This window comes from Odontesthes bonariensis, chromosome 19 (genome assembly GCF_027942865.1).
Source record: "Odontesthes bonariensis isolate fOdoBon6 chromosome 19, fOdoBon6.hap1, whole genome shotgun sequence".
Taxonomy (NCBI): domain Eukaryota; kingdom Metazoa; phylum Chordata; class Actinopteri; order Atheriniformes; family Atherinopsidae; genus Odontesthes; species Odontesthes bonariensis.
The window spans coordinates 22611411-22639284 of NC_134524.1; the positions used below are offsets into that span (position 1 = coordinate 22611411).

At 42.6% G+C, this 27874-nt stretch overlaps 1 protein-coding gene across 3 annotated transcripts in view; it reads left to right on the forward strand.

The window, feature by feature from the left end:
• nhsl2 (NHS-like 2) overlaps positions 1 to 27874 on the forward strand; it is a 191637-nt gene that overhangs the window by 151569 nt on the left and 12194 nt on the right. For 2 of the 3 annotated variants that reach the window (XM_075451663.1, XM_075451664.1), the window contains exons 3-7: positions 6377 to 6519; positions 11708 to 11957; positions 23579 to 23761; positions 25403 to 26504; positions 26622 to 27789. In XM_075451663.1, the coding sequence (XP_075307778.1) occupies positions 6377 to 6519; positions 11708 to 11957; positions 23579 to 23761; positions 25403 to 26504; positions 26622 to 27789 (2846 nt within the window). Of the gene's footprint in view, positions 1 to 6103; positions 6286 to 6376; positions 6520 to 11707; positions 11958 to 23578; positions 23762 to 25402; positions 26505 to 26621; positions 27790 to 27874 lie in introns of those variants that run through there. The other variant, XM_075451665.1, reaches the window with a different exon arrangement.

A 27874-nucleotide genomic window follows, 5' to 3' on the forward strand; every position in this document is an offset into this window, starting at 1 on the left:
TACGCATCACATATGATCTGTACATCGATCGAATGAAAATGTTTCCTGTTAACATACAAATTCATCATGTGATGGCGCTTTTATAGCAATGTGTGCGCAGTCGATAGCTCCAATTACAAAATCGGCTCTCGCTTCAAATTGAGCTTTAATGTTGGCCTGTTGGGAATTTGATATACGTGGCTGAGATGCGGATAATTCTGTCCCACACGGCTGGCATGGCTCGGCTGGCAGAGTCCCAATCGGTTGGCCACCTGCCCCTGGAATGCCCCGGTTGGAACCCCAGTGTGCCCATCACCTGTGAGCACAGGCACAGGCAGCGCATGCCTCCTCGCTGTGTTGCACTCCAACGCCGGCCGCAGCTCTGCGCACAGTTCCAGGAGGATTTCCCTCAAAACGGCTGATGAGCCAGTCGCCATCATGTGCCAGCTAATCCTCTCTGTTGTAGTGAACACACGCTCTCTTCTAATTACACCATTTGCAAAGTCTTCTAATACTTTTAAAGCAGCCATTGTTTTTAATGGTATGCATTGCACCACTTTGCACTGCTTTTATATCGTGTAAATGGAGACACATGGGTGTATTAATTGTTCATGTGTCTCAAATGTGCACATCACTGTCGGAGGACAAATTGTTTTCACATTTATTTATTATAACAGTTTCCCAAAATCACCTTAGGTGTCGCCAAAGAATCAACAGCTGCAGAAACGTGCATACGCCAGCCCTGAAGCTGCCGTGAGGCACCGCACATTTCCACGGTCTTTTCGTTCTTGATACATCTGATCGTTGACGTGAAAAGGTGCGTACGCCACTATTTTGTGCGTACGCACGCTTTGTACATGAGGCCCCTGGGCTTTTCTTTCCAATTATTTGTAACACAAAATATATTTTTTTGTAATGGCTTTATTCAGAAAAAAAAATTGTCATTTAGGAGTGAGTGTGAGCATGTGTGTGGTTCTTTGTCTCTGTGTGGCCCTGTGATGGACTGGCGTCCTGTCCAGGGTGTACCCCGCCTCTCGGGTACACCCTGCGGGTATAGAAAATGGATGGATGGATGGATGGGTTTTATTCAGTCCAAGTTACGAATGAGAGATCTGAGATTTATGGAAATGAACCTTCAATGGGTACCAACATACAGAAGCAAGAAGTATGGTTTGCTTCATTTCGTCATCATTTTTCTTTCAAAGACCCATAATTACATTATTAGATGATGTTGGTTTGGAGTGCTTGAAGCATACATGAAGGTCTAAAGTTTTTTTCTTTAAAACCCAACTTGTGCCCACCACTGGTTCCTGCAGTGGAAAGCCTGCTCATGTTGTTCTCCATGCTAGTAATCGTTTTGACTCCACTTTGTGATGCTGTCTATCATGATCTGACATCTCGTTGACATGTGGTCGAAGCAGCCAGAGTGTCCACGCTGAGACACGTCCAAAAACATCCAATACTAATCACATTTCAAACAACATCTGATGTGTTTTGCTGTCGGAACTGTCTAAAATCAATCCATGGGAGGCAAAAAGAGAAAAAAGAAAAGAAAGGAAAAACAGAAATTTGGTCTGGGTTGTAAAAAGAGGTGCCCACACTCAGTTATGAGCGTAAGATTAATTGGATCGTAGTTGGATCATATTTTTACCCTCCTTTCAGTCCTGGTTAGATGTCATCTTGCCTGTTTTCTTTTATTCCTCTCAATCCACTTTGTCTTCTTTTGCTCTCTTCATCATTTTTCTTCACTGTGCTGTTCTTGATCACGTCTTCTTCCGCTGCCTCGGCTTGTCTTTCTTCTTCTCCACCTACATCTGTCTCTGTCGTCTTCTCTGTCTTTTTCTGCCTTGGCTGGTCATTTACTGCTTCTTCTGGCTGTAGCCATCCCTCTTTGTCTTTGTGCGTGTCACCTCCTTTAGTCTCGTTTTCATCTAGCTTCCTTGGTTAGTCTTTTTGACCAATTGAACTGCTTGATTTCTATTTTTCACCCATTTTTCCTTTTCTGCCTCTTAAAAAGTCACCACCTCTATCCTGTCATTTTCTTCCCCTACATTAATTCCTCGCCCAACTTTGCCTCTTCTCGATTTTATCCTCCTGGTTCTTTTTCCTTCTCTGCCATCTGTTTCTCTCCAGCTCTTCCTGCTTTCACTCTTCCTCCTCTATATCAATCGGTTTACCCACTGTGTCCTCAGACTCTTGCTGACACCTCAGTTCTTTGCCACTGCAGTTTTGGAAGAGATGAGTTTTGGCTTCTACACAGTGTTTACTTACCGGCTGATCCTGCTATTTTTTGCATGCAGCTGTCAGGCAATTTTTAATCACTGCAAAATCATCAGCTCTCTATTACGAGCACCGGATGTGTAATATGCCTCTATGAGGGGGGAAAACAGCAAAACACTGAGGGATGTGTCTTCTTAAAGCAAGTGCTTACAAAGTGAAACATCTATTTTCTTCCCAATGAATTTGCAAATTAACTGAACTAACTAGTAAACTCTTTTTTAATTTATCAAGTCATTGTTACTATTCATGTCGAAGCAAAATTGCCAAACGGAATGTCAAGTGTATAAGGCTTTATATATTAATTGCACAGACCAAGGTACTGACAAATATTTCTGGTTGTATGAGCTGTGAAATGTCCCATTTTCACTTTGTACTAATAGTTATGATGGGTGGCTGCATAACATCTGAGACCCAATGGTAACAAGAGTTGGAACTCAATCAGCGATTATTTATTGGTTAACTGGTATTTCTGGTTAAGCTAGCTGTGGCCTCCTGCCTCCTACACAATGCTAACCTAATCGGCTGCCGGCAGTATTCTTCTTAATCATATTCTTTTACATTCATTTAGCTAATGGTTTATTTAGCAAAGGAATACACTGGGGGGTAGTTTGGGGTTCAGTAACTTGACCAAGGTTACTTCAACATGTAAACTCAGTAAGTCGGTGATTGAAGCAACAACCTTCCGATTGAAGAACGACCACTCCATATCCTTAAAGGTAGGGTAGGAGATCCTGGATTTTGAGTCCAGCGAAGCTGCATTTTGAAAATACACAGGTAAAAAGTCCCAACCCTTTTCTTCACTTTCCCCCCGAAGGCACGCCTCTAGAGTACATGAACGCGCATGAGCACGAAGGTGCAAGAGCGCTGTTCTGACAGCAAGCATCGATCGTTGCCGTATTTAGTATTTAGTTTATGCTAACTATACGTTTAATAATGCTAGGTGCCAGCCAAGCTGGCTCTGGTTTAGCTTCCTGCCAAGCTTCTGGACGTGTAATTCGTTCACGGAGCAGGGTACGCGCACAGGGGGAAGGAGGGGGAGGGAGGAGCAGATTGCAGTTTGATAGACGGCATCAGAATCAGAATGTTTTTCCTAGATTGTACGTTCTAGAGGCCACTAAAACTTTTCATATTTGTGTCAAAACTTTTAATTAATTGGTTGCAATGAGGGTGTGAAGAGTATTTCAAGCAATATGTAAAAAAATGTTCCAGAAAAAGATCCCCTACCCTGCCTTTAACTACCTCTGCTCTAATTTAATCTAATCCATTGCTATCAGTTAGTATTGGCTGTTTTTTCTGGTTAAGCTAGCTACGTCCATCTTTATGCTATCTTTTTGCTTTGCTAAGATAGTCAATTGCTAGCTCTAGCATTGTAATGTAGACTGTATCAATACAGAGCATTGAACACTAAAAAAGAATACAACAAAAACCCATGGAACATTCCATTTTAAGCTTTTATAGCATTGAAATAAAAGAGTTAAAATACAAGAGAGGATTTTCAAGAATAATCATCCCACTCCAGTGTACCGCATACAGAAAGTACATATTGATAACAAGCAAGATGACCAGTTGCGTTATTATTATTCTGTTATTAAGGTTCAAGAACAGTATACCTTTGCTTAGTCAGCAGCTATAACTACTAATAAAGGTTCCACTACAAGGCTAAGGAGACTTTCTGAAGTCCACGATGCTAAAAACACCTGAATGACCATTTGCCACCAAACAACCCAGAAGTTGTTCTTATCAACTGTAACTATACATTGGTCAATAATTCAGGACCGACAGTACAACATGTTAGTAGTATTAACTTATAAACTAGCCAGTAATTGTTACCTATTAGAAAGTGTAACAATAATCAATCAATCAATCAATCAATCTTTATTTATATAGCGCATTTCATACACAGGCAACTCAATGTGCAATAACAGTGTTATCACAGCTGCAGTTGAGCAAAGTGCAGCAGCTTTTATGATGAGTTTGGTGCCACTGTCGGAGTGTTACACTGTCTTTTTTCGAGTAAACCGAAGTTACAAAAGATGCTCATTAGGCATTACTGAGGAAGTTCTTGCCTGGGAGCATTAAAACAAAGCAGATTAACTTGGTCAGAGTTTTTACAGAAATGTTATCCTCAGGCTAAAAGAAGGCTGGTTGCTAAGTCACATCATGGGCCTTGTTTAGCACACATTCACAAACACTTCCCAGTTTTTTTCTTGAGTTGAAAGGAATTTGCGCCCAAACCATCAGAACCTCTGCAGCTTCTAAACCACCTAAAGAACTTGTGTCCTCTCTGCGGCTATTAGCCTTTTCTACTTCTTCCTCCTTTTTCACTTGCTGTTGAAATTGCCCACTAAACCTCCTAGAAATAAGGTCACCGTCCTTGAGTTGATTGAATAAAAAATATTTTCAAACTGACTAAAAAAACTTTCAAAATCCACCACATTTGAGTTAAAAATGACAACAACATGACCTAAGTGCATCACCTTAATCCACACTGAAAGTTTGGTGTTTGCAAAGGTCGTCCTGTGTTTCCTCTGAAGTTCAAAGGCCTAATTGCTCGCAAAATGTTTGAAATCCAGTGAACACTTTTCTGCCGTTGGCGTGCTTCACTTTAGCAGAAAAAAAGATGCCAACAGGAAGGATTCCAAATGCCATTTGAGACTGCACCAAATCTGTGGGAGGTTGGACAAAACACATCTTCGTCATTTTGTATTCCGTGTCTGCGCTGCTGTTCATTCATTTCTGTTTTCCTGAAACCAAATCCCTACAATGGCTTAAGCGTCACGCTTAACAAACGTTGCATAGACTACATACAAGTTTAGACGTCTAAATTGTAGATTAACTTACCAAATAAAATATATGATATAAAATGTCACATTTTCTTGTTGAAATAAATACAGATTCTTAGTTAAGGCTATCGCACCTTGTTCCCTTTTTGCACTGTTTGCTGCTAAAAAAAAACTGTGCACAACTATTTTCACTCTCAACTTGGCACCACCAACTTTTAAGATGCATATAAACATGTCGGACTGACAAAATTTGTACGAAATCAATTATCTTCAAACCAGATGAACACACCCACCCAGCATTAGCTTGATTTATCCCTGTATGTTTACACTCAGCTAGCCTTAAATGAGCCTAGGTGCTCCACACCTGCTGTTCAATCCTTTAGCATCTTTTTTTTAGCAAAAGCAGTAAAGCGTAAGTGCACAATGAAGCTGCTCTCATTCACATGTTTTTTTCTGTTTCTTTGGCCAGACGACTAAAAACGTCAAAAATAGGTATTGAAAAGCAGCCCATTAAGACTAGGCGTCCAATTTTATCTGTCATCTTTAGCAGCCGTTTGTCTTTCACTAATCAAAGTTTTTTATTGATTTAAGCTCAAATGCTAACTAGTTCATTTGAAATGATGATACTAACAGCTAACCTACGATTCCTTTTTGGTTGAATTGGCTGATTCTTGTTCTCAGACCCCTTGTGTTGCCCAGCAACCATACACTACCAGCAAGGAATCCGTGTTGTCCCAGAAATCAAGTTCAATGTAAAACTCTGCCGACTGAAGCTTCACTGAAGCTTTCGGGATGGTGCTGGGAATGTGTGTGTTGTGTGTGTGTGTGTGTGTGTGTGTGAGACGGCTTAGTGGAGAGTGGGGTTTGGGTCAGGAGTGTGTTTTGGGGTAAAGGATTGGCTGACGGGTTGCGAGGGGGAGTGAGTGTGTGGTTGAGAAGGTGGGGGGGTGGGTGGGATGGGGGTTAGGAATCTGTTTACAATGGCTTGAGGGGGGAGAGTTTAAGCTGCCGGAGAGGGAGAAAACACTCAGATATCGAAGGGAAGAAGGAAAGACGAGGGGAGGAAAGCAGCACATGAAAGAAGAGAAAGAGTCGAAGCCAACGAGAGGATTAAATACAAACTGAAGGAGACCTTTAAGGTTGCAGAAGGTGCAGCAGGAGTCACAGGAGGGAAGCTACGGGGGGATGCAGAGCAACAGCTGTGCTATTTCTCTGCTCTTGGCCGCCCATCTAAAATATTGGGGTGTGTGAGTTTGGGTTTCATTTATGCACACATGTTGTACAGCAGAACGCAAACTCATCCATGTTCTACCTGTCTCTTTGTGCGTGCGCAGAATTTGAGGAGCAGTTGTATGACTCCAAGCTGACCGGTCAGACTTTCCGCCATCCGTCCTCGCAGAGCTCTGACGACACGTCGACATCGCTCAGCCGGTCGCCCGTCTCCTTCAACAACAAGAGACCTGACTTCATCTTCCTGGTAAACAAACACACAAACGCACACACTCACACAGACACACACACACACACACACACACACACACACACACACATGCTTGTGTCTACAGCTTTCTTATTTGATCATAAGGCTCCCTCACACCAAATGTCATCTCTGTGGTAAACAAATACATGTCCAGCATTTGTGTTATTATCTAATGCCATACACGTGCTACAAGTAAGCACACACACACACACAAATGATATAAGCTTGAGAACATAAAATCACTTTGTTGTTAAACACACATACAATAATGAGGTGTGCCCACCTCATTTATCTTTTTCAATTTTCCAGACTTCCCATTCCCATTAAACTCACCCAAAACACATTCCCAACCCACTCTATCTGCCTGTCTTTTTTTTCACTTTCAATTTTTATTTCCCTTTCTGGACCGAATCATCAGCAAAACGCCCGCCGTAATGACCAGCAGGCATATTTTACAGTTTCTTTGCGTTTCTTTTTATTTCATCCTTCACGCCTTATCTCGCCGGAGCCAGCCTGTTGATTCGGTTTGTTGGATGATGTACCTCGGATTGGATTTCTTTTCGAATCATTAATCAGATTTAATTACCTTAAGAGTGCGGCGATACATAAAACTGGAATCCTGACAATATTCAGTTTATTTGAATGTCTTTTGTAATTAGTTTTCTGTTCATTAAAACTAGCTGAGTCTTCGGGCATTTAATGTGCTGTAAAGCAGGAGACACATGGAGCCTCATTCAAGAGCCTCATTTGCAAAAGAAACTTTGCCTTCGGTGCAGGTGAATGTCGCATCTTCTCTTCTTTCTCTTCGATGTGAACACGGCCGCTGAGTTGTCCAGGCTGTTCACGTGAGTCACTTAAGCCAGTTTTCACACACGAACGCCAGCGGATTTAAGGAGAATGTGCGGAGAATGGAGTCCAGACTTTCTCCACAGCCGCTGTTCGCACACACGCACTCCCGGGCAGGAGACTCTCTGCTGGAGACACGGTCACGCAAGCAATCAATCAAACTTGATTTACAGAGCATTTTTCAGACACAGCTTTGCAGCTCAAAGTGCTCGAAAATACAAAAGAATACAAGAAAAATACAAGAAATGCTCTGGAGGGCCACCTGAGAAGGGCAAGACATGGTGCAAAAAAGTGCAGTGGAAATCGCTGTTTTGTTGACAGCCTGTTAAGAATGAAATATGTTTTTTTACTATATTTTTTATTGATATCCACACTACAAGTCTCTGGCTTGTCCACAATATCAACAAGCAAATACAAAGCAACATACAGTACAGGTCAGCAGAAAAAAAACCCTGTAAAAGCTGTAAAAGATCGGGAGAATTTACTGTTATATTTACACAATGTGTGCTTGCTGATTTTCTGGACTTCTTACCAAGTAGCCGGCTGAGTTCTCTCCACAAGAAGTCAGAAGCGAATGTGGATATTTGTATTCTCATACACGGCCCCTCCAGAACATGTCTGGAATATTTCAGGGCTGTAGTAACAATCCAAATATATTCATTTGAATGATTTATGTGACAATGAACTACCGACAAGGGCATAGAGAACTTTATCAGACATTGTCATCATCATAATGGCTCACCAATTCATGGAGAGCGTCTTATGTTTAGGGGAAAAAAAAAAAGAATTAAGAAGGTACCTACTGGGCCTTTTATTAGGGCTGGGCGAGTTAACACATTATTATCGCGTTATTTAACGTCGATAAATATTTTATCGCGCATTAACGCAGGTTTTTAAAAAAATTCATTTAAAAAAAAAAATTGGGGGGGGACTTATGTGCCTTTAATGGATAGGAAAGTTCAGAGAGACAGGAAGCAGGGGGCAGAGAGAGGGGGAACAACACGCAGCACAGGGCCGTTCGATGCGGAACTCAAACCAGGGCCAGCTGCAGCGAGGACTATGGCCTCTTGTACATGGGGCGCCTGCTCAACCCACTACGCCACGGACCACCCCTGTTTTACTATTTATTTTATTATTGTAAAAGTCTGTTGCTCACAGGCTTTTATTTTGTAAAACTCTGTTCCTGTCTGCTGCGGAACCGGAAAAAAAAAGTAATCGGCGGATCCACCAAACATGGAGAAGGGTACAGAACTTTTACTTGGCCATTTTTAAAGTTCTTCCAGACGGCGGAGTCGACAGAACCAAAGTCATCTATAAACACTGCCAAGTTGAATAGTCTTCTCACCGTAGTAGTTCCAGTCTAAAATATCACTTAAAGGCAAAACACACAACTGATAGCAGCAAGTCATTCAAGGAAACAGACAGTGGAGCGAGGCTTCTACATAAAAACTACAGAAAGATGCTGATGTTAAAAGTGTGTTTGCACAACAAATGTTATGGCACTTTCATTCATATGGCAGCACATTTAAAATAAAACTAAATGCTAAAAGCTATACACTACTTTTGAATTCATTTTTGGATTTTGCGTACAAATGCGATTAATCGTGATTAATCAGGGAAATCATGTGATTAATTAGATTAAAAATATTAATCGTTGCCCAGCCCTACCTTTTATATTTGATGCCGATCACATCTAAGAAAAACATCAATACTGGTTGAAAGAGGGTTACGACAACCGATGTGTATGCTCTTTTAGAAAGGTGCTGGAGTTGTCACCGTCGTACAGCTTCTCTCTTTATAACCAAGAAAATGGAGAAGAAGCTCGCTGCACATGGGAGTTGGCTTTCTGACGGCCAGTCCACAGTCTGCCCCTTAACTCGACTGACCCTACGATTCATGCACAGGGATCCAGCTGCACACTGTTCAGGAAAACTAAAACAGAAGTGAAGGTGAAGTAACATCAGTTTTATCTTTTATAACAAAGGCTTTATCTTTTTTTTTGAAGAAAATTGCCCCTTTATCAGCTTGAAACATGTTTATTTTTATTGAATATTTATTCAATATGAGTTATATCCCTGTGTAAGATACCCAGAGAAAGGTGGTATAAAGGATGAGAATACAAAAAATGTTCTTGCAGGAAGTCTGCTGTCCTGAATGTTTCCCGAAGTCAACTTCTCCTGAAATCTTTATGGACAGTGTGAGAAATACCATCTGTCCTCTCTCTGGCTTTTGGTAAACTTCACCCGTGTTTGTTATTATCTTCCATCTTCACTTAGAGAGGACGGCGGTTTCCGGCCTTTATTGATCATCTCTAAGGCAGTGCAGTACCGTCATTCTGTTCCCCAGAATCTAACGAATTTCAGCTAAAAGTGGTGTTGTGACAGAAGGCTTCAGTATGTTTGTTGTCATCCCTTTTTTGCACAAAAGACTGAAGCCGAATTATCAAACAAACTGTCTAATAGCGCACCCCACCCCCTCAGTCAGATTCTTCACAATTAGTCATCATCCTTTTTCACACGCTCAGCAGGTTTCTATAAACAGATGCCGAATAAATTAGTGTCTTCCAGATGGAAATATCATTAATCCTTGACAGGGAATCAAAATATCATATGACAGCAGTGTTTTCTGTCAGCCAACTCATGCACACAGTGGATGGGATCCTTGTTCTTTCCCTCTTCTGCCTTTTCTGCTGAGGCTGTTTCCCTGAGCTGCGTCATTATGTTGCCATGCTGGACTCCCACAGTGATTTTACTGCAAGATGGCTCCACGTTCCCTGCATGCTGGTGCACCATTTACTAAACAAGCTGTTAAACAGCTGCGTTAAGTCAATGCCTTTCTCTTTGTTTGGGCTAATTTGAATTAGGCTACGGCCGGCTCCCACGGGTCACCTTCCACTACTGCAAACAGACATGGTTCTGACGTCTGTCACGAGGAGGGACAGACTGAAGTCTTTCCTGCAATGCAGGAGAGTAGTCTGTGCTTCAGTGTCTTGCTTAAGGGCTTCTTGGCAGAGGTGGTTGATTTCTCAGATAGAATACCAGGCAGATGGCAGATGTGAGTATCCTCTCAGCTGGGATTACGCTGTCGTGCTTTTTTACACCAGGGACTAAACCGTCGTTGTCTCTGCCACTCCTTGGGCTCCATCCCTGCTCGCTAATCAGAGGTTACCTCACAATTTTTTTATCTTATTCCTCTTTGCCGTGCTTTCACCTCCCCTCACATCTTTAAAATTCAAATCCCCGCCTTTGATTATTCAAACTCACATCTCTCCTTCCTACAAATAGACTCTGTCTTTTTACTCTGGGAAAGAGGTGAAAATGAGACGGGCTCTGTTAATCTACAAGTTACTGTTTAAGGGTACTTCCTTGCTTTTGTTCTCTGCCTCCTACACTCGTCACCATCCTCTTTACTAATTACCTGTCTTATTTTAGCTTAAGAACAATTAAAGGTGGAGGAGATAAAAGTGTCGATAACATCCACTGGCTTTCCTACTCCAAAAGTTTTTGTTGTATTGATTTTTGCTTCATATTTCATGTAGATGTTTCGCTTTTGCTTTAGAACCGTTTTAGGTGAAATAGTCAAGAACTCAAAGAAGTTCAAAGTGTAGCAACCACAGCAGAGTTGTTTGGAGCGGAAATGTTGCAAGGATAATTTCCTCGCAACATTTCCGCCCTGTTAAAAGGCTTGAAAAGCATGACAGATATTTGGATATCACTCCATAAATGTTGTATTTTTCTATCTGAGCAAAATGAAAGAGAACCAAAGCTGGAAAATGCAAGTTTTTTTCTCTCCACTGTTGCTAAGTGCAACATAGTTGGGTTTCTCTCTGTGTCAAGTGCCCGGAGAATTGGTGCAAGATGAATAATATAGAAATTACAAACTTACTTGTACAAAGCTACTTGTACAGGCTTTATCATCTTCTTGTCGCCTTCTCCTGCTTTACTCATTCAAGAACGTGTTCAATAAGTATCGAAATGATCAGAGTGCCAGGCAGATGAAATTCAAATTCAAAATAAGTTTTAAGTGCTTCGTTGGACTCAAATTTCCTCCACACCTCAAAGTCACAAATGAGCCGTGAACATTTTTAACTGCCTGCAAGGAAAAGTAAAAATACTCCCAAAAACATGAAGAATATCTACAAAACTACTTTTTTTCTAGGGCTGGGCGAGTTAACTCGTTATTATCGCGTTAACTCGTTGATTATTTTACTTGAAATATTCAAAGTAACATACACGTTCCCCTAACTCGCATGCGGCTATGATCAGATCTATAAGAGGACAATCACAACCTCTCAGCCTCATTTAACACAGTCCTCCCTTTCTTCTTCTTCTTCTTGTAGCCCGCATCCAAGCAGCTCTACGAAGATGAAACCTCCTCCTCGGTATTTGGTCTAAGGTCTGCGACCGACCCGTCTCCCTCCCCGTCCCCGTCCCCATGCGGCTCAGATCGCCCCCCTCTGGGCTGGAGCAGCAACAACAGTAGCAGCAGCACAGCGACGTCCGCTACTACGGGACCGCCTGTCGCCGAGAAGCCCCGCTGGCACCTGGGAAGACACACGCCGGCTCACTTCATCCCACTCGACATCACAGGTATGACAAAATGCCCAATTCTAACAAAAGCTGGCATTCAGAATTCATGCTGCACATTCTCTCCCAATCAGTTGCAAGGCTCTGTGAAAATTGAGGAAGCCAAAGGAAGTGCAATGTAACGGTCAGCTTTTGCAAGGATGTGCTTATATTTGAAGGCCGATTGCTTGTGTTTCGCCATTCTTGATCGTTGTAGGGACTTAGATGGAAGAGGTGATTCAAAGTCAGCGCACTGCACGTTGCAGTGGAGCCTTCAGGATGCTTTCACATAGTCATAGAGTCAGTGCTGCATGAACATTCGTGAGTCTGGACACGAGCAGTCACAGCAGAGAAGCAATTGAAACGGATGACAAGGCATTCAGCGTGTGAGCTGCCATGATTGTCCATCACTCGTGGACTGCTCATACACTCAAGTAGTTTTGTTCCAAACGAGTGCCCGAGTGATTAGTGGAGGAACCGCCTGACAGAAAAACATTTCCATGTGTGAACGCTTGAGTCATTTCACAAGCAAAACAATCAAACAGTGCAGTCTTTCTTTTTTTTAAGTATTTTTTGGGGCTTTTTATGCCTTTATTGGATAGGACAGTGGAGAGAGACAGGAAACAGGGGGCAGAGAGAGGGGGAACAACATGCAACACAGATCCGTACGATGTGGGACTCGAACCGGGGCCAGCTGCCTCTTGCACATGGGGTACCTGCTCAACCCCCTACGCCACAGACCACCCTGAAAGTACAGCCTTATAACATCACTACTCGTGTCATGTTGCTGGACTTTAAACGTCTCAGGTTTTGTGAATGTTGCTCGTGATAACCGACTGCTCTAATGTTGAACTCTTTACACAATTGTCTGCTGTTTAATTAGCAAAGGCATTTGAGTTGTGGTGGGCTTTTAGGAGGGAACGTGAGGTGCTTGCAGGCAGTGTATCGTCTGCAGCCAAATGCCTTCAAGCATTTCTGGGTTTTTACTAGAATTCATGCCTTTCATTGCAAAATAATCAAATTTTACACAAGGTCTTTTTGGAAATGAGTCCGCCTGTGGCAGCTGTGAGATGGCCCCTTGTGAATGTCTCAAAAAGCTGGAGAAAAAAAACACTGGTGACTTGTTCCAAACACTGTTGTGCTTTGTAGCAAATTTCTGATGCTGAAGACCTTTCCTTCACCGACGTCTTTATTGGCCTCGAAAGGAAATTGGATTTTTGTGTCACATTCATAAAAGCAAGATCACTGGAAGGGGGAAATTACAAGAAAACAGATTTGAATTTCTCCCTGTTTGCAAGTCACTATTGGATAATTTGACTGTAATTCTCTGCTCGTACAGTATGAAGGACTGTAGTCCTTTGAGTTTTCCCTTTGCCAGGCTAACAGTTGATAGACGATGATAAATGTGCCGCTTTGAGTGAAATTTCTGTTCAATCGGAAATGTCGTAACACGTTTTGGATTTATTAGAAGTTTCGCAAAGGAGACATAATGCAAAAAAATATATACCCCCTTCATAACATCCAACCGCTGGGTCAGAGTAAGAGGAGGCTGTTCTGGTTTAATGTGGCTTTTGTGGCTCTAAACTGTCGGTTGTGCTCACTTTGGATGAAGAATGGAACAGTCATGCTGTCCACAGGATGGAACTTTAGCAATTCTTCGCTTTTCTCAGGGAATGTCAGATAACTATATTACCAAGCTAAACTCTGGGCTAGCTTTGGATGACTTCTGTCTGACACAATTTCTTGCAAAAGATCTCCCAGAATAAGAACACATACTAGACATACTAATACCTTTCATTAAGTTTTTTTTCCGCCCCATTATACGAGGGAGGAAAACATAGAATTCAAGCTTTAAGAGATTCAAAGTTCATTTAAAGGTGCCATGGCATGAAAATAAATGGAGGCTTTTATTTATTTTTATAGGCTTTAGTGGTTTTTTTCCCCAAAATTCTGCCTTGGTGCAGAATTACAGCCAGTCCCAAAAATGAGCTTTCCTCAGGATGCTCAGAATGAGCTGTTTAGGGTCTGCAGCTTTAAATGCAAATTAGGAGGAGAAAGGCGGGGCAAAGATTGCTCTGGTTTGCAAAGTTGCACGTAGCGCTAGTCATTTCAATCAGGGGAAAAGCAGATATCGTGCGCGCCACAACAGCAACAGCAGGACGGCTATCAAAACAACAAATAAGTACACAACACTCGCGTTACAGTGTATCCACTCGCATACCTCATGCTATTTACCGTTACATTAGCAACAGTGACTGAGCTATTAGCTGCAGAGCTAACGACACAGACAGACTGACCGTTTTGACTCTGGAACCATGAATGAATCATTATCCTGATGAAATGCACTGAATTTGCGGATTAATTGTTCTTCAGGAAGCTTGAAGTAGGGGGTTTTGGTCTACAATGAGCGAGCTAACCATCTCATGGGCATGCAAACACCTCCCACAGCCCAGTTGATGCTATTAACTGCATAGCTAACGATACAGACACTTTCTTGTGGTAACAAGCTATGTAACTATACTGTACATACAGGAAAGCAACACAATTATAGAGCGTTAAATTACTTACTTGTCCGAGGTCTGTATTTGGGCCAAAGAGAGTTGGTACTGATCCAGGGTTACTTTTCAGACGTTCGGCAAGGCCAGCTCGGTATAGGCCCAAGTTCTGGAAACATTCGTCAGTGAAATGTTTGGCGCACACATACACAAATCTCTTCGGTTCTGTCGTCACTTTCCCAGAAAAAACTAAATCTGTCCACTGGCTCTTTAGAGGTTCTGATGCAGGAGCTCTAAACAGATTTTTTACATCCATGTACAGCGCAATGAGCTGGCCGAAGAGCTGTGGGCGGGGAAAGGCAGTTTGGGCATAGCCATATATGGGCTCTGGGGGGAAACAACCTCGACGTCATATGAGGCGCTACGTCATATGAGGCAGCTTTCCCGATCAGGCCATCTGCATGGTCACATTACCAAAGGCGGAGAATAATTAAAAGAACAAAGGTAAGGAGCCGTTAGACAAATGAGTGTTCAGGTAAAACCTTTGCATGCACCTATCAAACCCAGTTAGGTCAAGATGAAATATTCAAGGTGAGCCGTTTTATCTACGCCGCAGAACAACTTGTTCTCTGCTCGCAGGTTTCCTCGGCATGTGTTTTTTATCCACTAGAAGGTGCAGTTTTACAGGTTCCCGTTTGAAAATTCTGCAGAAGTGTGATTCGATGTCGAGAACATTTCCTTCTTGTGATCGCATGCGGTATCGCCCCTGCCCATCTCTGGCACTCAGCTTTGCTCTGTGTGTGCGTGTGTGTGCTGTTAGTATGCTGCGGTCACCCTTAGCAACATCGTTCTGACACTCTTGCTTCCACTCGTTTTAAACCAAGCCTCCCCCCTTTGTTTACTTTTTGTTCATGTGGTGCGTGCGTGTTTGTGTGTGAGTGTGTGTAGTTGCATGTGTGTGTGTGTGTGATCCTCCTATTTTTTGGCATAGCAACTGCTTCGTCACTAGTTGCCTCTCCCCTCCTTTCATTCGCATATCCATCCATAGTTAAATATCTCTTTCTCCTGCTCCTTCCTCCTCCACAGCTCTCGCCCTCCTCACCCTCTGTGTAGAGCAGGAGAAGGTCAGGTATAATGATGCATGCCTGTGGCGTTGTACTTGGTGGCCATTCATTTCCCTCAGAGACAAGAGGGAGAGAAGAGTGAGGAAAAATTGGGTGCTATCTTGTTTTTTCTTTTCCAAAATCAGACCATAGCCCTGATCCATCCTCTATGGTGTCCAGCTGCAAGACCCTTTGGTAATCCTCTTCACGAAGAGAAATACTCTCAAATGTATTCTATCTTTTACTGAAGCATTGCAAAGCAAACGTTACCCAGACAGGAGTAAATATTGTGGGACTATTTTTAGCTGTGGAGGAACACCAACTAGCATGTGACCCTGTGCGAAGGTGGAGCTCTGCCCGTTGTTTAGCCTTTCATTGACATTCATTGAGTTTGATAAGTCAGAGGAATGGGATGCAACACTTCCATAGAACATGCACGTTTGCGGCATCAGTCTATTGTCGGTTTTGGATCTTTTCAAAAACACATTGGAAGGTATCGCCAGACTTATTCAACTTGTTTCGTGACTCCGTGTCTCTCCTACGTCTGCCTCTGTTCCTCTGCATATCTCTCTTTCTTTTTTTTTGTAGGCCAACGGAACAGGTAGCTTGCAGCCAGCTTGCTGTTGCCATGGCAACTCCATACTCTTCCTCTCCCCTCCCACCCAAAACATAGCTCGCGAACAGAAAAGCAAAAAAAGCCAAAAAAGTGTGTGAAACAGAAACGAGGAAAGGGGGGGGGGTAGCTGTGAGGTGAAGAGGTAGTAAAGAGGAACTGGACAAAAGGAGGAGAGAGGGATACTCGGTGAAAGAACAATCAATGAAGGACAGTCGGAGCTCCCCGTTCCCCTCCTCTACCCGCCTCTGTTGTTCTGCTGCTGCACATCTTGCTCCAGCAGTTTTCATGAATGACTGTTAGCCGGAAAGAAAAAAAAAGATGTGAATGCAAAGCAAGCTGAGAGAGACAGACACGCGGGGTAAGAAAGAAGCAGGAGTCTGAATTTATTTTTACTGCACACGTTCCATGTTTTACAGTGCTGTGCAGAAGTCTTGGGCCGCAACTCATTTCTTTATCTATTGTCAGAAAAACAGGAAATGGGTGCAGGGATTTAGTGAAATGTGCCAAAATAAATGGGAAGTTTGTACAATTCTAACAAGCTTGAAAGTCAGGATGAGTTATGTTGACTCCTTTATTCTCCAGCACAGTCTGAACCCTCTTAGACAAGCTTCAGGAATAGTTCTCCAGGCTTCTTGAAGGACATCCCAAAGCTCTTCTTTGGATGTCGGCTGCCTTTTTGTTCTCTGTCAGGATGATCCCACACTGCTTCAATAATGTTAAGGTCCGGGCTCTGGGGAGGATTCATCTCTCCATAAGACCTGTCGCCACTGATTTTCAGTCCACTTCTTGTGTCATTTGGCACAGCTCAGCCTTTTCTCCCCGTTTCCCTTCCTTAAGAATGGCTTCTTGACAGCCACCCTTCTATGGAAACCATTTCTGACGAGGCTTGGGGCCAACAGTAGATGGATCAACTGAAGGTCCAGATGCATCAGATCTTTGCTGGATTTTTTTCTCTTTCTTAAGGACATCCCTTTCAGATAGTTTTTTAAGCCTGACACTTCTTCTTTTGTCTTGCACTTGTACACACTGCACACTATGCTGAGTTATGCCAAGTCTTTCTTGAATAGCCCTTTGAGAATCAGCTTGTTGGTGCAAAAATACTATTTCACGTCTGCCGAACCGTGTTATCTTTGAATTTTTTTGGGAACAATTGCGTCTTTGTAACAGGCTGCTAGTAACAATGGACCTAAATATACAATTTAGAATCGGCTCTTTGCTGAGTTCAGTGTAGACCCGACATTGGCTCATCCCTTGAGTTGGGTGCCCCTTTTTTATGCTTGAATGATTCACAGGTCGGTGTCAATGGGGAATGGTCTGGTACAAGGACCGGACCGAAAATGAGTGAAAAAGCCAATAAAAGTGCAAAGAGAAACTTTGAAAGACCTTCAGACAGCCTGGGGAAGTGTTGCACGTGAACACTTTAAAAGATTACGAAAAAGTCTGGCTGCTTGGAAGCAAAATATAAAGAGTGGAGGGGTGGCTCAAGACTTTTTCACACTATACTTGAAAAAGGGCTTAAATCACATAAAGATGTGATGTGATGTGGTAATGAGTGTTACAGCGATGACATGTTTGCCTTTGTCCACCTTCCTGAAAAGTCACAGCGGGCAGGAAAGCAATAACACAAGGGCCACACTGAAGAGACATTACTACGGGCCGCTCATTGTCTGGTTTCTGTGGTGAAATCTGATAGCTGAGGGGATGTTCTTTAAAATGACTCCCAACCTGTGAACAAGCAGTTGTCACCAGGATTAAAGAGACCGTTGGACCCGCAGATAGTGGCGAGCGTGTCACGGGCTGACAGGAAGTCACATTAAAAGTAACTCCACTCAGTGTCATAGCTCAGTCTGTGCTGGATGGCTACAGATATGCTTCAGCTCCAACACTCTGACTGATTTGTGCGCGACTGAATGGCCATTGAGTGTCACACAATGGATGAGTTAAATAGACAGGTTGCTGGCAAAATGCACCAGATGAATGGCATCAGAAAAAGCCCTTTGAAGAGATGAAAAATACGGGTAGAAAAGCAGCCAGAATAGTAGTGAGTGAGTCAGAGGAAGCTGGGAAGGATGCTTTTTCTCTTATGATATGATATGATATGATATGATATGATATGATATGATATGATATGATATGATATGAGAAGAAAAAGACCAATAAAAATGGATACTTGTCAAAGGTATAAGCTGGTCTCATTGTATTCCTGCCAGTTCCATTCCCCTTTTTTACTCTCCTATAAGATGTTTATATTGAGGCTAACAAGCCCCTTTCCACCACTGCTTGGACTATGCAGTGAAGTTTCACCTCTTTCTGCTTTTTGGGCAGCTTTTAAACCTTTTTACAGAGCATAGAGAAACTTTAGGCTTCGTTTTCAACCTGATGTCGCTTCAGAATGTGTAACGGTAAGATTTGTCCGCAGGACAAAAACACAACGGAGTCACGATAAAAACTCTAAAATTGCAAAATAAATTGTTATTTGGTTACATTTCTAACCCTTAGCATAAACTGGTGACGGCAAAGTTGCAAAGGGACATAAAAAACGTCTGAAAGTGCTGGGCTGGATGAGGTCAAACTGGGGTCCATAGATTAAAAAATAAAATAAAAAAATAGACCTACCTTCTACCTTCTACTTTCTGATTAGTGTTTTTGTGAATCTCATAAGTGGAAAACATTACTTTCATGAATTTTTCACGTTATCCAAAATTAAGGTATGTGACTATTTTGGGAGTTTTAGGTTGTAGACATTTAACTTTCTTTCAGCTTATTTATTAAATGTTCTGGGGGGGCACCATGGACTGACAAGAGATGCTTCTTTTGGCAGCTACTTTGTGTTGTCCTCACTATCAGACAGACTTTAGATGGAAGCTTAATCATCTCTTCTTGTATCTAGCTGGTCAGCTTTTACGCAGTCTGTCAGGCTGATAAAACACAACTGATAAAAGTGACTTAATAAAAATAACACATACTTAGATCAAACTTATCATTTAATAACTGGGCCAAAGTGCACCCAATCATATTTGGGCTTGGGAATTAGCAGGTCTCCAACCAATCCAGTCGTAGCTTTAAAGGAATCATGGCATTATTGACCAACTTTGGCGTTGGTTTTTGACACACTGCGGCAGTATTAGACACAGGCAGCAAATGCTGATTAAAAAGTTCAGAAATATGTGTAACTCATTAATCCTAATAATGACATGATGCAGGAACACGAGACTCCAGTTTGCAGCCACCTGGAACTCTACGTTGTGTTTATGTTTTGACGGATGACTCTTGATCCGACTCGTTGTTAAGTTTAGGCATCAAAAGCACTTGGGTAGTTTCGCCCCAAGTTAGAAAAGAGCCCTGAAACCACTTGGTTTGGTTTAGGTTAAAGGATTGCAGTCAGCTTTAATTTACACAGCCTCAGAACATAATTGATTATGACACGAAAATAGACTATCACTCTCCTGTAGGTTTTACCCGGCTCATTTAAATCCGACCCCGAAGGCTACATTCTCCGTTGATCAGTGATACCAGGGGCCCTGGCCAAAATGGCAGTATATGATGCCACAAAAGCTAGACCAGGTTTGTATTATCTGTTTAAAATACAATTTCTTATCTGTGGGCAAGGCAAACGAACCAGCATTCCAAGGGAAACATACATAGGAAGAGCGGCTTTTTTACTTTGCCATCGCGGGTTACAAAACAGTTGACAAATCAACGAGTGCAGAAACCAGCTGTAACTTGGAGGGGGTCTACCGGCTTTGTCTCTTTTTGCTAAAACGGATTTGAACAGATCTTGAATACAGCCACTTCCAGTCAGTTTTGAGTCAGTTTTCAGTCAGTTTCCAGCCAGTGTTCAGCCAGTGGGAGTGGTGTTATAGCCACGAACTTGACAGAGAACATGCTGGGAAGTGAACGGCCCACACATAGAAGAAGAAGGTAATTTCAATTGACTGGATCTGTGAATGTGGACTTCTTCGAGTATGTAGTCGAATGTTGAACTATAACAGCCTTATCATTGCCGTTTGTAGAATCCAAAATGTGTCGTGTTTTTCCTCTTAGGACAGCTTTTTTTGCTAGTTCTCTGCACATTTCATGCGTCACATAACCCTTTTTTTACTTAGAGGTTACCAATAGGGATGCAGCGATACCACTTTTTTTCAAAAAAGTACTTGCCAATAGAATAGAATAGAAATAGAATAGAAAAATACTTTATTCATCCCCCAATGGGGGAAATTCAAATACAGAGTATCGATGCCGATACTTCTACCACAAAAAAAATGCAATGAATTGGAAGACAGGTTTCAGTCTCACGAGCCTAACCACACTGTTCCTGATTAGCTCAACATCTCCCCTAGCCGCCAATCTAAAAAAAATACAACAAAAATGACAAGCAAGCCACCCTCTGATCGTGGTATTCATGCAATAGATTGGTATCGGTTCATGGTATCGGTTAACTTTAACGAGCACGAGTACAAGTATATTAGAATAGTACCGGCCCGATACCAGTATCGGTGCAAAAGCTTTCATCCTTGTTCTGTAGATATATACTGCATCATTGATTTGAATAGGCATATATTTCTAAATATTTTGATCAGGGAAAACCAGCATGAAGTGCCTGTCTGATATGTGCTTGCTCGAGGGTGTCTTTGCCAGTGCAAACTTGATTATATAACTCGGTTATATGATGCTCAGTGGTTATGACTATGCAAAATGGACTAAGCTAAAAACCAGTGAGATATAAAAAAAAAAAAAGTTATTTTTTTTCTGAAGAACTTAAAGTGTCCACTAAAACCTTGAATTTCTGTGCCTTTGGAGAAGCTAGAAACATGAAATAAAACCTTTTGAGAAGGTTCATCCTTCATCCTTTATTCTAAATTACTGACTGCACCATTAAGTTTATTGATATAAGAAAAACTTTATGTATGTTGAAAATTCCTCACTCTCTGAGGACGTCAGAGCTTCATTGAAAGGCGAGATTTTGTTGGAAGGCATCGTTTTTTAGCAGCGGGCTGATGGCTTGATAGAAGCCAGACTGAATTATGCAGATGGATGAGTAACTGCACTGTGTGTCATTGAGGTAATCAAGAAAGTAACCTTCTGCCTCCAATGACTCATTGAATCACTGTCAGGAAGTACTACAGAACAGCATGTGACTGTACAGCACCTGGTAGAAGGCTCTCTGGATTAAAACACGATGCTTGACGACGTAAAACATAAACATAAACATAAAGGAGGCTGTTCACTTTAATCTTTACGGTCCAACACACCCTTCTTCATCTGAGGCGAACTCACAGTTGAACCTGTTGAAGTAAAGGAAGTAAGGAAGTAACACACATACGCACAAAAAAAAGCTGGTCCTTCGCAGATCTTAAAATTAGATAAATACAGCTTCAATAATTTGAAATAAATGTTTTCAGCCCATCACATCGATGTGGAGGAATTCTGGTCTGCCCTTTTTTTAGATGTTGTTCAGCTCATCGAGGTTTGGGGCCTTTGCTTATACACTGCCCGAAACACCACAGCGTTTCAATCAGGTTGAGGTCTTTAGACTTTGACTGGACCATTGCAACACCTTACCTTTCTTTTTCAGACATTCTATTGTAGATTTGCTGCTGTGTTTGGGATCATTGTCCTGTTGATGACTCAGTTTCAGCCGAGCTTCAGCTGTCGGACAGATGGCCTCGCTGTAGAATGCTTTGGTATACAGAGGAGGTCATGGTGGACTCAATGACTGCAAGGTGCCCAGGTCCTGTGGCTGCAGAACAAGCCCAGATCATCAGCTCTCCACCACAGTGCTTGACAGTTGGTATGACACTGGTATGTGTTTTTGCTGATGTGCTGTGTTTGGTTTTCTCCAAACGTGCTGCTGTGCATTATGACCAAACATCTCCACTTTGGTCTGGTCGGTCCAAAGGACATCGTTCCGAAAGGATTGCAGTCTGTTCAGATGCAACTTTACAAACTTAAGCTGTGTTTCCATGTTCTTTTTCCAGAGAAAAGACTCCTGACAACCCTTCCAAAACAAGCCCGACCTCAGTCTGTTTCTAGTTGTACTGTCATGAACTTTAACATGTAACATGCTAACTGAGGCCTGTAGAGTCTGAGATGTAGCTCTTGGGGTTTTTGTGCTTTGTGTTGAGTGTTGCATGGTCTGACCTCGGTGGCCAACTTGCTGGAACGTCCACTCCTGGGGACCATCCTATGTTTTCTACTTGTGAATAATCTTTCTCACTGCAGAATGGTGGACTCCACAGAGTTTTGAGATGGCCTTATAACCCTTTCCAGATTGACGGGCAGCAACAATTGTTTCTCTAAGATCATTGCTGATGTCTTTCCTCCAGACCAGTTTGCTGGTCTGGAGCATTCTTCTTCTGGACTCTTCTTGGACTTTATTATTTAAGTGCCTTGAGATTACATTTGTTGTGTTTGGCGCTATATAAATAAAAATGAATTGAATTGAATTGAATTGAATTGAATTGAATAGCAGCACCTGGCTGCTGCTTACCTTCTTCAGTCCAATGGAAGCAGTAAGAGTGGACTTGTTGTTCACACGCCTCTACATTTATCCTTTTTACGAGATTTTGTTAAATAAGATCTGAGGCTGTATTTATTTAATTTTAAAATCTGTGAAGGACCAGATTTTTTTTGTGCATAAGTGTTTTTTTTTTGTAATTGTAAAATATTCTAATTGAAGGAGGGTGTACTTTGCTTTTGATTGTTATGACTGTACATTAAGTGATCGACAAAAACCAGCAACACCACAAAACAATTCAAATTGAATCTGAAGTAAAATTTTCTTGACACGACTGATGGAAACCACTGAGATGGAAGTTCTAACATTACGCTGAAGTTACCATTTTTTGTTTTTAGTAGACATGAACTTCCCAGACGTCTGGCCTGTGTTTGTTTGCAGCTCAATCGCTGGAGCTCCTTAAGGTCAATGGTAGAAGGTTGGAGAAAAACATTTATCACAGGGAATTTTTGTCAGAGGTTTCATCAATAACAGTTATTTCATAAAGAATAAAAGAGTGGCTATGAAGCTCCATCCATTCTATTTTGTATCCTGGTTTGATTTACTGTAACTTCAGCGAATATGATTTATTGCAGACAACCTTTCATAATGTAACTTCCGTAAAGCTGCTGCATGCTAACACAGCAGTATATGTGACATTGACTGATCTTTTACGAGATGTGCAGTGATGTACAAGCTGAGCTGAATGAAAACAACAAAACATTGCACCAATTTGCGAGTGACTCCGATTGAAATGCTGATTGTAGAATCAAATTTTCCCCTTCACGTCTCTGTATTCTATACTCATAATCTAATACTTAAATGCTACGTCAACAACACAATTAGATTAAATGGTTTATTCTATGGACTGTGTGGAAAGTAAAAAAATCGCTTCCTCCTGTTGATCGCCCCCTGCTTCTGTCTCTGTCCAATAGGTGAAGGGGGTGGAGTGAAATTCCACGGCGTCGACCTCCTTCAGCACTCCACGTCCCCATCCCCCTCTCCTGGGGACCATTTCCCCCAGCAGCCCCACTCCCTGGATCCTGTTACCGACACCCCGCCCCAAAACCTTCCACTGAGGAAAGCGCACTCCGTCCTTGACACAACTTTAACTACAGGTGTGTGCGTGTGACCATCAAGAAGAGATCTCACTCTCATCTGGTGTTTTTCAGTTCAGTTCTTTGTTTTTCAGTGGCAAAGATCTTGTTTCTGCGCCTTCAGTCAGAGGCAAGAAAGAAGAAAAAGGAAAGGAGTCTGTCATCTCACAATTCAAGTTTATGTTAGGAGCCTTGAACAGAAAAAAAAAAGAGATTTTACAGCTAAAAGTGCTTCGAGGCATAATCTTTTCACTTTTTATTGCCACTTAAAGAAAAGAAAAACGTTTTAGATCATATTCATCTGGCATAAAGGTGAAAAAATATATAGATGTCATTTAACATTAGGTTACATTATCCCTTTTACATACACCTTGTGTTTTTGAGTCAATTCCCTTAAATGCAGCTAGTTTACTACTCTGCATTTGTTTCAGGAAAAACATGCCAATCCTTTCTCTTTTTTTCAGAAATTTTGATTGAATAAAGAAATTGCTTTCGGCTGAATAATTTCTTTGTCATGTTTGCAGTCACCTGTTTTTCTCAGTGAAAGACAGTGTTGCCAACAGCCAGGATCATTCCATGCTTCACTGGCTTTTAAGCTGCAACAGGGCAGATATGGCAGGGATTGAAGGTTTCTTGTAAAACAGTCTCACCTGGAGAAAGTGTTACGTCCCTTTTTGTTTTTGTATATCTGTGACAACGTTTTGGTCAAAAATGAAATTACAACATTACAACTCTTCATTAAAAAAAAAAAACATGATTTAACAGCTCCACGTCTTGTTTAGTTCCACATCTCACACTATCTTGAAACAATCTTTGATACAGTTTGATGTGGAATTCCTTGTTGTATTAATGGCTGCAAACTGCCCAGTTCCCAAAGGAAGCTCAAACTGATGCAGCTGCATGAATTCCATGTTAGACAAAGAGGAGTCTTTTCTTTCTGAATGCAGTCACTTGCACTTTGGAAATCCTGATTTTAACTTTAATAATCTTAGGCTAAGGTAAATGTACTGTGTTACGACCTCGTCTGTCCAGGGACCAAGGATGTAAAATAAAAGAACCAAGATGTTTGAATTATTATTCATTTATTATAAAAGATTTTACACAGATTTTATACAAAAAGAAAATGTTCAAAAGGCACATGCATAAAAGTGAGGAAGTAAGGACAGAGGGTGCTACTTAAAAGGACAAGGCATCAAACTTAAAGATACTGTCACTTAAACCGTTTGACTTTTATTTACTAAAAGTTTAAAAGAAAAGAACAACAAAAAACTTCTTTAACTACCCAGTCTATCCAAACCAAAATATAACGGGGAGAAGTAAGGAGTGGTTCAGTCATAAAGGACGACCAGACACCAATCCTGGTTCACTTCCTATCTCAACTTGATTTATGTGGCCGTCGTATCAACAAGGATCAAATGTTTGCTTGTGTAAATATATTTTTCATAAAAGCCACCTAATAAACACATTACTGCAAATTTGAAACATCATGTTTTTTTCCAAGAATGAACCAAGTGGGGAAGAGCTGTGTCTTTACCTGTGAATACCTAGTATGGTTCTCTACATAAGAGTTGTTATCATTAGGCATATTGTTTTCTGTTAGATTGAATTTTCTTTAGTTACAGTCGATGTATTAATTCTATTCCTTCTGCCTCTTATCGACAGATAACACTTTGGGCCAGCGGCCCCCAGACCAGCTTCGCCCAGGAACTATGGACCACTCTGGGTTGCTGTGCTCTAACACACCCTCTGCGACCTGGAACGGACCGAAAGGTTCCACCTTTTCCCCCGGAGCTTGGAACGAGCCTTACAATTACAGCATGAGCAAAGGCCCAGCAGTTCCTCCCAAGCAGCACAGCATCATTGGTAATACAGGAGGGATGCAGGACGGGGTGATGCTGGTGAGCTCAGGACAGTTGGTGAGCTCGAATTCCAGCTCGTTCACGTCTGTGACAGACCCCTCTGGGAGAACAGGAAGCAGCATACCAGGGATTTCCCTGGCAGCAGTCATGATGGGGAGGCGGAGCGAAACTGAAGGGGCTGCAGCAGATGGAGGGAGAGCTGGTGGTTGGGAGGTAGGGCGAGGGAGGGAGAGGTCAGCACGATCCATAGCAGCACAGAACGCCTTCAAGTTCCGGGAGCGTTCCCTTTCCACGCCTACAGATTCTGGCTCCTTTGGTTTTACAGAGGGTGGCATCGGGCCGGACGGGAATATTGCATCTACTGGGAATGGAAACACTGCAGCAATGGACCACCAGCAGGAGCATCACAACTTCCTGGGTCTTGGTGAAAACTATGCTCTTCTCTACCCGAGAGGGAGCTCTGAAGACAGTGTTAGTACTACGGACACAGTCTCTGTCACAGCTTCAGACTACAGCACAGAAGGCCGCTTGCGTCTCCGCTCCCGTTCCATCTCCCTTAAGAAATCTAAACGCAAGCCCCCACCTCCTGTGAGGAGTGTCTCTCTTATGAAAAACCTTGGAGAAGCAGAGGGGAGACTCCGGCACGAAGGTAGTCTTTACCGAGATGGCCGGCCGAAGAGCCTTCACATACCCAGGGACCACTTCCCAGACTTCCCTCCAGATTTTCTTATACCCAGCTCATCTGGCTCCTCTAAAACTAGCATTGGTGAACGGGATCTGGGCCAACGAAGGAACGATGGACCTCCGAGTCTGGAGGTCCAGCCACCAGAAAGGGAGGGAGAGACAGAGATGACCTTCCCTTCTCACTGGCAGTTGGGAGAGTGGAAAAACAATGACCCCTACAGGTAAAAAAGCTACAGCTTGATGTGTTGGACATATTTGCTCCACTCTTATTTTATATGCCTGGTTATTTATTGTCATGTAACTCATTAGGCTTTCTTCTTTTCCTTGGTTTTCCCTAGGTCTTTGTCGGGCTCCAGCACAGCAACAGGTACTACAGTAATCGAATGTATGAAAGTCAGAGGAAGCTCAGAGTCCCTTCTTGACTCACCCTCCACCTCCAGGGCCACTTCTCCTTCACAGCTCTCCATGGAGACTGATGTCAAGGCTTCCTCACCCTTCAAACCTCCAGGACTTATGTCGCCATCAAGTGGCTATTCCAGTCAGTCAGAGACTCCCACCCCAACTGTTCCTCTCAGTCAAGTCGCAGGCCAGGGAACAGGAGGAACAATAGGGTGTAAGATGCGCCCAAAGATCCCAGAGAGGAAATCCTCACTACCATCACCCAAGGACCCATCTTCTAGGTCTAGATTGTCCTTTGAAATGCCTGGGAATGCACATCTGGAATTGTCATCACTCAAGCCAAAGCAAAAGGCCAGCAGGCGACATTCTGACACCTCAACAGCAGCAAAACCAGGAAAAATCAGCCCCAATTCTTCACAGGCATTGCCAGTGGTCACCCAGAATGAGCTAAAGACCATTCGGCTTCGCTCCGTTTCTCGTGGCGACCTAGATGACTGCCCTGATGGGGCTTCTGACACCATCGAAGAGGAACAGCACGGCCGAGACTTTCTCGAGGACCCCAGTCCACCCCCCACATTACCAAAACCCAAGCCCCCAGTTGCGGTCAAGCCGCCTTTGCCTAAACGACCTGTAAACCTACTCCTCAAGTCCCCGTCTACATCCTCCACCTCCCCCCTTGCCCTCGACTCACCTCCTGCCTCACCTGTGGAACGGCCGGTGCCTCTAGGCAACATCTACAAAGTCATGAAAAAGCCAAAACCCAAAAAAACCCCACCACAGACTACAACAAGTCCTGCTGGTCTCCCAGATTTATATTCTGCTACCATGCCACACCATGCTGCCTATGATCACTCATTTCTCCCTCACTCTCAGTCTCTGTTCGATCTCCCTCCTCTGCCAGACCCACAACCTCTTCTGGAGGACCCACTGCTTGAGCCTGAATTTGAAACTGAACCAGACATCCATCTGGGGCCTGAGGACGGAGGCTCACTCCCTTCTCCCTGTAGCAGTCAGGAGGCCCCAGAACTTCAGGACAAGAGCAAGACACTCCCCTCACGGATGACAATCTCCTGCCTGGCAGAGCTTTCTGACAAAAAGAAACCCAAGGTGAGGAAAATTTCACCCATTTAACACTTGACTTGTTGACAAGCAGCGTAGAAATATAGATATGAAATACTTCATTTTCAATGTT